The following is an 11,092-nucleotide window of genomic DNA, read 5'->3' on the forward strand; positions in this document are numbered from 1 at the left end:
CCCTGGCACTCCTAGCTTTCTTCTGCTTTGGTGTGACCTGTACTGCAACATTTCCAAAGGTACACTTAATCTGTAGGTAGACACCAGATTGTTCATAAGGTTCTTGGAGGTCTCCTTCCATGGTTCATTTTGTTCTTTTAAATGTATGTGTTTTGAGTATTTAGGATCTAAAATAAATTTTGGGAGGGTGAGGTTGTTTGCAAACAGTACGAGTAGTCTTGCCCTTCCTCCTGACCTCTGTGGTAAATGTGTCATATTGAAAAGTCAGCTGATATGAGGACACACTTGTATGTGATCATCCCTCATGAAATGGCCTGGTTTGGTAAATGGATGTTGATGCGCATTTTTAGTTTTGCTTTCTTGTCTGTGCTTCTCTTCTTGGTGTATTATAAAATTAAGCAGCCACAGCCTACAGCATGCTATTTCACTTGGCTCTGTTCTTTGAAATGCTGTAGTTGTAGTAGAGGATGTGATATTTCTTGCTTATGTTGGCTGTAGTTCCATTCAGCTCTAGAGTCAAACAGTCAAACATTGTTTGAGGCTCTTTGCACAAATTGACCTCACTGGGTGACAAGAATCTGCTGTAACTGGAATCACTAAAGTGTTCATTTTGAACAAAAAGTATGTTCCCCCAAAAGGGTTATTACTTAGAGGGAATGCCTTGATCTTGTTGTTTCTTAGAAACAACAGCAAAAACAACAGCTAGTTAAATAACCATTTTTGATACTCCTGTGCAGCTTATCAATCCTTGTTTTAAAGGTAAAATATAATTTAGTTGATGGTTCTCAGTACTACACTTTTCCAAGAACTCATCCTGGGCTTTTTGTTGCCATGGCTGTGGCTTCAGTGTTTAAGCTTTTGAGTGCAAAATGAGCCTCAATGTCTTCATTTTATAGGAACTTTTCAACCCTGGTGGTTTGCTTGTTCTTGGTCTTCCACAGGCTCTACATGGAGCACTTCTGCAATTCTGATTAGATTATTTGGGTCTCTGTATGATTATTTTCACAGGAAGGGAGCAGCCACAAATATACAGGTGGGAATTAGTTCTGAGAAGATTTTTGGGGTTAGGTCTTCCCTGAATTATGAAGAAAATGACAGCAAGCAGCTAGGTATATGGCACAAGAAGCTCATGGTGCTGGGTTTTTGTTTTTTGCTGCATTTGTTTCTTGAATAATTTTTTTTTAAATTTTCCTTCCAGGATGCTTTACAAGAGATGTATAATCAAGAAGGCATTTTTCCTGGCCAACAGTTTAAACCTCCTAGAAGACCATGGACACTTCTAAACTTTCTCTTCTGGGCTACGGTCCTCCTCTCTCCTCTCTTCACATTTGCTTTTGGAATTTTTGCAAGTGGATCACCCCTTCTTATCCTCGCATTCTTGGGATTTGTTGGAGCAGGTAATGGATGTTGAGAGGATCCCAAAACACGATAAGACATAATGCAGGTCATTAGCTAAATATATTCTGAGTGAAATTATTATCCATGGGATTTACAGAAATGTGTTCTGGGTTGATATTCAGAGCCCATTCCCAGGTTGATTTGTTTTTCTTTTTTTGTACATAGCATTGTACACGCAACATAAATCCAGGCAATTTTGTCTCTTTATTTTTGAAGTACTCTTTATATTTATAATGTACTAATATTCACACAATTGCCCCTTTATGAGGGCAGTTACACATTGTCAGAACAGTGCCACAGTTTCCATTGCTGTTGCTAGTCCTGACCATGTATTTTCTGTGGTTAATTGATTACCTCAACTTTGAGGCTGACAGGACAGTTTTTTCTAACAAATAAGTGTTGATTACATTTTAATTTTTTAAATCTGGTCTGGCCTGTGGTTTTAATGATCTTTAGCCCACGTAATTGGTTCACAGTTTCAGTAAGGGGATGCTGCAGGCATGGAGCAAAGCTACATATTGTTAGTAGACACCACTGACTTCTGAATTTGTTGTCCTCAATATCTGAAAGTCCTGCATGCGACCTAATCTGTTCTGTGTGCACGTGTGTGTAAATTTTGTCATTGTTAAATCGGCTGTAATACACCTCCTGTTTCTTTTATTATGTTTTAAAGCTTCCTTTGGAGTTCGTAGACTGATAGGAGTAACTGAAATAGAAAAAGGCTCCAGTTATGGCAACCAAGAATTCAAGAAAAAGGAATAACTGACAGCTGCAGCTCAGCACATATAGCCAGACTGTGGTATCAAATTAACTTCATTAAAAAAAAAACACTTAGAAACTATCTTTTTTTTCCTTAATAAGTGGTGACTAATATTAATGAATAAAACTTGAGCCAAGAGTGAAAAAAAATGGAAGAATCAAGAGAAGAGAAAACATCAACTTTTCTGCCTGTTTAAGGAGCATTGTATTCAAACTTTGACAGAAAATCTGGGCTAAAAAAATGATAACCTTGCTTTGTCTGTGTTTGGGGGTGCATATTGGATGCTACCACATGCTTCTTCAGATGATCTATCTCACTCACTTGGCAACAGGAGCCGTTGAACGTTTCCTCTTGCTATAGCCAATTTAGTAGTTATTTTTTTCCAACATCTCTTCTTTTTTAATGGTGAGGATAATCCAGAAAAGACAACCCATTGTAAATTAATTGATGGCTCTTTCTTAGGTGAAAGCCACTGGAAAAGCCATTTCTTTATGGCTACAGACAAAAATCCCATTTGTATATGTTTTACTGAAGGTGCTTTTTATTTTCAGGCAACATCTTTTAATGTCTGTACCACACGAAAATGGATAATGGAATTTTGATGAGAACTGTACTTTATTGATAAGCACACACTGTAGATCAAATTAACTAGTATTAATACAATTTAAATTTTCCCCCAGCATCACACTACCTGTTGCACAAAACTCCATAATACCCAACATACTACTTGTGTTCTTGAGCATGGTTTGCCCTGTTTCACACTTTGCGTATGTTTTTGCCTCAGATCTTGTTTTGGTTTTCTGTTTGTTTGCTTTTTGTTTTCAAGTGAATTGTTACCCTGCGATTTGGACCTGTGCTAAGAAAGCTATTAACTTAGTTGTCCTAAGGTCCTCCTTATTTCTGTTTGTGTTTTATCACCACTGAATTCCTATTTCACTGTTTTTTCTCAGGAGACTGTTGCAGGAGATAACCAGCATAAACTGTGGAGCAACCTTGAAAAGGTCTTTCCTTTCTTTTTCTAACAACTTGAAAAGGAAGGGTCTGCAGCAATCAGGATTCAAATCCCAGCCACTCTGAATTTAATGGCAGTTTCTGCCATTTTTTTTAGCAGGGCCAGGATTTCACCTTATATGTGCTAACTGTATGGTGGTCTGTGTTGTGTTTCTTAGCTGACTTTGTTAGGAAACACTGTGAAGTATTTGTTGGGTGAGCTATGCTGTTAGAACTGAAAACCACTAGAGTGAGTTTTGGGTATCTTCAGGAATTTTTAATATCTCCAATTATGATCACTTACTGCTGACACCTAAAGATCAGAACTTTGGCTGTTACTTACCTTTGTCCAAATGCACATCCTGGGGTCTTGTAGGCTGCTGCTGTGCGAGCAACCTTGTGGCCATTCATAAATATGTGGAAACCTTTGCATATATTTTCAAGTCTGAAGGTCAAGTTCTGCCCTTGGCTGAACTCCAGTAAAGTCAGCGGGAGTCCCGTCCAGGTATAAATGAGGGCAGAAGATGGTCCTGAAGGTCTGTGAGTGGGACATTTGCTCTTCTCATACCCCAAGCTCTGTTAGAAAGTTTCTCTTACTTTTGTAAAGACTGGATCTCATTAAAGTGCTGGGTTTTTTTCCTTTGCTCAGTAGCCAAGGGTAAAAGACAGGTGCTATTTTACCCCTTTCACATTTTCTAACAGCTGAATCTCTTCTCCCACAGGGATTTGCCTACAAGGATTTTTTTTTTTAGCTTCAAGCTTTACACAAGTGATTTCCTAGCTTAGAGAAGTCGTTTATTTGTTGGGGGTGGGGATCAGTTATCACTCCTGTCATGCACCTGACTGTCCATTTGGGGGTCTCTTAATGAGATGATTTTTGCAGGGTCTTTTATCCAACTGAGTTCAGCACTGCACTGGCAGTGCTTGCGTTAGTATGTCATGCTTCCAAAGCAAATAAGTCTGCTCTGGAGTAATGGTGCACAACTCTTATTAGTGGCAAGGAAAGTGAAGTGAACATGTGCTTCAAAGAGGCAGAAACCAGCTGTGATTTGGGGATGGAGGATGGGGTTTTCTTTTGTATTGGGCACTTTGTGCACTCACTTTTTAAACAAAATTAGAACACTGAATGCTGATAAACAGAAGTCTCTGGTTTTATTTGATGTTTTCTGACCAGAGGACCAAAACAGGGTGACTTGCTATTATTATTTTAGGTAATTGGGTAACAGCTGTAACTTTTGCTTGTTAGGAAGATTTTACAGATGCTGTACACTTGCTTTCTGAAGATGCTACTGAGCATATTTAAATTGCAGTTGCTTGGTAATGAGCAAAGTAGGGCTTGCAAAGCAGAAAGACCACTGGCTATGTTTTTCAGGTACCCATGAGCAGAACCTAACGTAATTCCCTTTCTTAATAATTTTTTGAGGGGGAGGTGGGGGCCAAGGTGGGAGATGCAGTCTAAAGGAGGAAACGTTAAAATTCCCTTCTCTGTACTGGGGGACTTGTCTCCTCTTAGTGCATATAATTCCAAGTTAGATCCAGTGGGATTAGTGCATGTACATCAAGGGGAAAATAGGCATGTTTCATGTGTTTCCTTTTTTATTAGCATAACATATTGGCCATGCTTTTGTTTTGAAAGTATAATAAAAATATTATATTGTTTACAAAATGTTGGGTCTTCTAAGCAGACATATCGGTAACAATTTGGAAAACTGAAATGTACAACAGTGCACAGAGCAGGACACAAAATCACGCAAAAAACCTAAACTTTCATTGAACTTTCTTCATTTCTTCAAGTAAGTTTTTTATATATCTATATCTAAATATACAGAATGTGTATAAATTAACATGATTGGAAATAGCTGCAGTAAATGTGTCTAATGAAGAGTAGCAGGTGGCTTGAATTGGAAAAGTGAGCATAGATTTTATATCTTACACTCTTCTGGTTTAATAGAATATAGCTTGTATATTTGACTACCAAGCCCTCTGAGAGCAATAATAAACAAAAATATATCATGAAATTTTTTTGTCTTTGATTTGCACCCATGAGGTCCACACTGTAATTACATTTAGGAATCTGGAAGTCTTTCCCTCCTACCCCATTCATTATTTAAAGCTCTAATTGTTGTTTGTACTTTTTGACTAAATTTCAAATTCTCCAGTTATTAACATGAAGGCTCAGTGGAGCTTTTTCTATGCTGACTTTTTTGGAGCTCAGTCATGATTCAAAAGACACATAGTTCAACAAAATGTGGACAGATCTCAGATGCTGGGCTATGACAGTCTCCTATCATTGGGCATGCAAGGAGAAGTCACGTCCTCTCACGTTCTCAAGTGCAGTTAAGGGATGGCATGATGCTGACCCTCTTGGCAGCCTTCTCAAGATTCTCTCTTGCTGACCATGGGCCAACTGTGGTCAATAGACTGTGCTCTTGCAACTGGCTTTGTGTCCCACCGAGTCAAGTGTTTCTCTCAGGCACAAAGAGCATAGGCAATGTCTTTGTTCTGCTCTAAACTACCTTGAAGGGCTCTAAACTTAATTGTGGTCAATGAATGGGCTTATATCCCTTTTCTTAGTTGTGTAGCATTCATGGAGAAAGTGAACAGCTGCACCCTGACATTCAGTTATATTCATTTTTGTTGGTCATCTTGTCTCCATCTCCCAACTTATACAAGTTTGCTTGTGTGCACTCTAAGTCAACAGCTCTATTCTGATGCCTCCTGTCAAATTCAGGGACTTTCCAAAATACCTGTTGCATTTCAGCACATGTTCTTGTAAAAAGTTACTATATGTAGCTGTGAATTTGTGTCTTTCTGTCCCTCAGGATTGTTTAGCAAGTTCGATAAGTATGAAATAGGTGTGTTTGAGTCTTAAGTATGTTGATAACTCAACATCACTGATACAGAGCACAGGCCTGTTGCAGGAAAGCATGTCATTTAAGAAGTCTGTTCACATAAGTCTATCATTATTTAGTACCTGATCCTTCTGACATGAACTAGACTAATATGAGGGCATTAGTTTGTTATTACTTGGTGTGGGTGTCATTAACCAACAGACCAATAGGGTGGATTTCTTGTAGTTGAGGGGGCAGTCTCTGGTGGGGAGTATCCAAAAAGCTTTCTGTTTTGACTTTAGGCACTTTTGCTTAACAAATGGTGTTTTTTATGCTGAGTTCAAATTGGTCAGAATGCTTTGAGTTGTTCCAAGAAGTCAGGTAATAAAATACCTGCTTTGTTTGCTGTCTCTTAGCCAGATGTGTGTCAAACACATCCAAAATAGTTTTGTCCCAAATAACTGTAATTTAACTAAATAGGCCAATTTAAACATGCAGATTGAATTGTGGCTTTCTCTTGGTAGCAGTGCATTTCCCTTTGCAGTTTAGATGCACACACAGTGAGTGCATCTACATGAGATACTTACTGTGGAGTTGCCTAATTAGCCCCGCAGCAAAGCTTCGCCTTCTACACGAGTGGTGCTATTAGGCCAGAGCAAACTAATTAACTCTGCCATAAGATAGTGCTGCCTGAAACAAGTACTGTTCCATGGTGGAGTTATTTACTTCGCTGCAATGCACATGTAGATGGTGACTGGGGCTGGGTGGGGCATGAGGGTGCTACAGTGCAGGGCTGCCTGCCAGCTAGCCCTGCATTATACCACCCTTATGCTCCAGCCAGCCCCTCTGCAGGCATGTTGAACTAGGCAGGAGCAGCCCTGGGCTGCCAGGCTGCTCTGCCCCAGCTCAACGTGCTGCAGTCCCAGGTGCGTATGTAAACTGCTTCTGAGTTTATTTCATCGCATTAAGAGTTGCATGTAGATGTACCCAGTTAGCAACTGTTGGGAACCGGTGGCTTATGTTTTACTAGTTCTGGGTTGTGGCTTTTAGTATAAGCTCATCTACTTGACCTTAATAGTAACTTTGTCCTCATTGTGCCACAGATGCTCCCTTCCTATTCATTTGCTAATTTCTCTATTAGCAATGATGGAGCTTGGACTGCTCTAAGCCCTGGTGCTGTATGAAGCTGGGCTTTGAAGCTCATAAGGGCCATGTTAAGGGTTGGAGCTGAAGAATGAAGGGCACTGACTGGTATCACAGAATTATTCATCTGGGAAACTGGAACAACTGACAGAAAGTTTGGAAAACAGAGTTAGTTTTGTAAGCATGTAAAGGACCAAATTCTCATCATTGTTGTGTCAGAATAAATGTTCAATAATTCCACTGCAATCAGTAGAGAAACTGGATACACTGATGTGACTGGGATCAAAATTTGTTCCCAAAAAGTGTCTGTCCCCTTAGCATAGTTAGATGCTGGTCTTGGAATCTAGGTTCGTATTTTCTTGACCAGGCATTTACCTGACTTTCTCAACACTCTGTGCAACAGTTCATTTCATACCTGAGTCGAATAACTTTTCTGCCTGCCACCATGTTTTGGGATTTCCGAAAGCCTGACAGTGGCAGATCCTGTGCAATGTTTGCCAGCCATTAGAAGATGCATCTCTTGGAATCTGGTCATTTGTATCGTAAGGAATCCCCTGGCAAGATAGTGAATTGCTGACCATAAACCAGCACGTCGCAGCTTGGTTTTTGCTGACCTGTGGTTTTGAATTTAAGGAACACAACTTTGAAAATCACACCTGTAGGTATAACTTTTTAAACATGAATTACGTGTAATACCTCAGCTCTACTACTGAGGGAAAGTTAGCAAAACAGTTCTTAGTTTAACTTTGACTTTGGAGAGCACTTTGTATAGTCAATTGTCCTTTGCTGAAAAGATCTTTAGAAAAGGTGAGGTAGTAAAAAAAAAAAAAAATATTACCTTTTTTTAAAGGGAATATGCTAAAAAATCAGGATATATGATTTAACAAGGACTGTCAGAGACTGGAATTTTAAAAATCAATTAAATTCAGGTCGTCAATGTCCCTTGAGGAGGAGAACACTACAACTTTTCAATCTTATTTAAGTCTCATTTCACTTATAAATTTTCTGTCAAGATATATTTTTAAGAGAGAGTAATTTTAACTTAATTTATGAACCTTCTTTTTAAATTAATGTCTAATTTGGGGGTCTTTGTTTAATTGTATTTTTAGAAGTACGAAATTGTTACTCAGCTTTCATTTGTTTTACACACGCGCACACACATGCACATGCCCACACACACAAGTACTGTACCCAATATATTCCTTGCTTCTGCTGTCTCAGAACTGTGAGTTGTGACATCTGAATGCTACTTGCTTGAAAGCCAGTAAGGTACTGTAAACTGGCATGTTAGTCATAAAGATCACCAGCAAGTACTGTAGCTTTAATGAAAAAACATTCTTTGAGGAAGCTAACCATCATTAATCTAATTGATTGTTACAAACCTGTGATTTATTTTTGTTAACTACCAGACATCATTATTAGCCAAAACAACTGAGTAATAAAACTGTATACAGGGTACAAATTTACTGTGCATGTGTATATATTTTTGTACATTTTTTACAGTTATTTCCTACGCTCAATTTTATGCGATTCAGAAAAGCTACACTTCAGTCTGTTAAAATCTAGTAGTAAAACACTCTCTCCTACTATCATTTCTGAAAAACTGTCCCAAACTAGTGCACAGATTTACAGTGCTATGCAAATATTACATTGTAAGTTTTCTCTTAAATTTGCTTAAATAGTTCATGGCTGTTTTTACTGAGCTTTCAGAAAATTATTAATGCAAAAGACACATCTTGTTGTAAAATAAAATAGCTTTGGCTGTGTGGAAGCATCATCTATTAGAACCTCATTTATGGTTTTAGTTCATTTTAACTCTTGTAAGTGACTTTCTGTATATAACATTTGTTTGCATTTGTGCTTATTGAAAAGCGGGAACAGTCATGTAACATTTTGCTTTCAGGTCTGTTACTGTATAGGGTATCTGACATTTAAATGGAAGACCCATGGTTTGTTTTTTTTTATTTGGCTGACTAACCAGCTCTACAAAGAGATGCATATATTTAATATGTTTCCTTTTAGTTGCTTTGTTTGGTAATTTGTCACTTTTTCTTCTAGGCCCTGATCCTGTGAGCTGATCCATGCAGATGAGACTCCTCCACCATTGTCAGACTCTGTTGTCTTCAGTGGGGATTCCCCTGTGCAGATCATCTTGCAGGATGTGGGACCCTAAGTATAACTACCACATTAATGTGGGGGTCAGCTTTCCAGTCTGGGGCTGCTCTACTCCAGCTCAACATGCAGAGGGAGTGGCTGGGGCATGAGGGTGCTACAATGTGGGGCTAACCAACAGGAAGCCCCCACACTGTAGCACACTTGTACCACAGCCAACCCCGGTCACCATCTACATATGCATTTTAGTGCACTTGGCTACTCTGCTGTAAGATGGTGCTTGTCTCGGGCAATACTATCCTACAGTGGAATTAATTTACTACACCCTAATACAGGTGTATGTATAGATTGTGACACTTTAGTACACAGCTAATTAGTCAACTCACAGTAAAGCGTAAACGCCATCAGTGTGCAGTGTTTTTGTCCTGTCCCTCTACTCAAAAGTAAGAAAAGAAAACAACAAGAAGAAAAACAAAACAAGGAAATGGAGGGACGGGGGCAGAGGGGGAAGGAGGGGAAGAAACTGAGGGAAATATTATTTCGTTAAGGAACTTCTCAAGTAAATGCAGAGCTGTGTAACTGAACAAGTTATGTCTCCGTAGGTGGAAGTTTACAAGCTGTCTGTCTGGGTGGACCTTGGAGATTAAAATAATTTTTTAATTGCACATTGGTGAGGCTTCCATTTTTCATCTGAAGTTGTAGTGCTGCAATAGGAAAATCTTACTGAAAAAAAAAGATGGTTTCAACTGGTCATGGTGTAAAAGCAAAATCCCATTTTTGTTTCTTATAGTTTGCTCCATCTTTCCTTGTCCTTGACATTTCTGTTAAATCTCTTCAACTTCACAATTCAGCTTTAAAGGCTGATTTTGATCTGAAATTGAAATAAAATGGCTTATCTCAGAAAATAATTTTTTCATTCTTGAGACCAATAAAAAAGGGTCAGTAACAGATATTAGGATAGCTCGAATCCAATTATAAAGCTTCCTAATAAAAGTTTGCGGAGGACAAAACGTTACATCAAAAACGAAAAGCACCTAAAAAAATAACCCAGTGTGACATTTTACACTGGCCATCTACTTCTAGAGAAAAGCATCTGTTTCCACCAGCAATAAACCCAATGGCTAGTCATACTTTGTTTTAAATGAGTTTAGTTGACACAACAGTGTAACCCAAGCCAAAGGACAAAAGGGGAAATGTGAAAAGAAAATGAAGGTTTAAATGTTACTTTTGGCTTTAGGTTTGGGACTCTAGCATTGCTTGCTCCCATGTAATGAAGTAGCAAGGGAGATATGTATTTTCTTCACTAAAGACGTGCACTCTGCATATGCCACCGAGTCAGAGATTCAGAAAAAATCAGGTCCTGTATTGATGTGAAGGTAAAGATTCCCCACTTCCAATCACAACTTAAATAGAGTTTTCATTATTTTTAATTTACACTATATGAAACCGCTGGTAGTGTTCAGGGCGCGAGCCAGGTTGTGACTATAGCCCCGGTGGGTTTTATCCCCTGATGTTAGTTTGCGAGAGGGAGAGGTAGACTCGTAAAGGTTCCAAAAAATCTTTATTTGATTTCTTACTTACACACCATCGGTGTGGATGTGGCTGCACAGGTGGTTACACTTGGATCTATCCCGGTTCAGGTGAGGGATGAACGAACGGAAAACAGAGCGATGAATCCGAGACCAAAAACAACGATGGACGAACGGTTGATGTACAAGATACCCAAGTGCACAAACGATTGCCTATGGTTCCAGAGGCAGGAGAAGCCATGGGAAGCTGGCCAGGCCTACCCACTGAGAAGTGAACACTCTGGCTTCTCTCTGGGCGGAAACTCAACCCTAGCTTTTATAGGCCAAAT

At 39.1% G+C, this 11,092-nt stretch overlaps 1 protein-coding gene across 4 annotated transcripts in view; it reads left to right on the top strand.

The window, feature by feature from the left end:
* AGPAT3 (1-acylglycerol-3-phosphate O-acyltransferase 3) overlaps window positions 1–9,899 on the top strand; it is a 140,726-nt gene extending 130,827 nt beyond the window's left edge. For 3 of the 4 annotated variants that reach the window (XM_019529024.1, XM_019529023.1, XM_019529022.1), the window contains exons 8-9: window positions 1,199–1,397; window positions 2,072–2,943. In XM_019529024.1, coding sequence (XP_019384569.1) covers window positions 1,199–1,397; window positions 2,072–2,160 — 288 coding nt within the window. In that variant the 3' untranslated portion in view covers window positions 2,161–2,943. Of the gene's footprint in view, window positions 1–1,198; window positions 1,398–2,071; window positions 2,944–9,180 lie in introns of those variants that run through there. The other variant, XM_019529025.1, reaches the window with a different exon arrangement.
* Window positions 9,900–11,092: the final 1,193 nt, after the last annotated feature.

The sequence above is a fragment of the Crocodylus porosus genome, unplaced genomic scaffold, assembly GCF_001723895.1.
Source record: "Crocodylus porosus isolate Cpor-Errol unplaced genomic scaffold, CroPor_comp1, whole genome shotgun sequence".
NCBI lineage: Eukaryota > Metazoa > Chordata > Crocodylia > Crocodylidae > Crocodylus > Crocodylus porosus.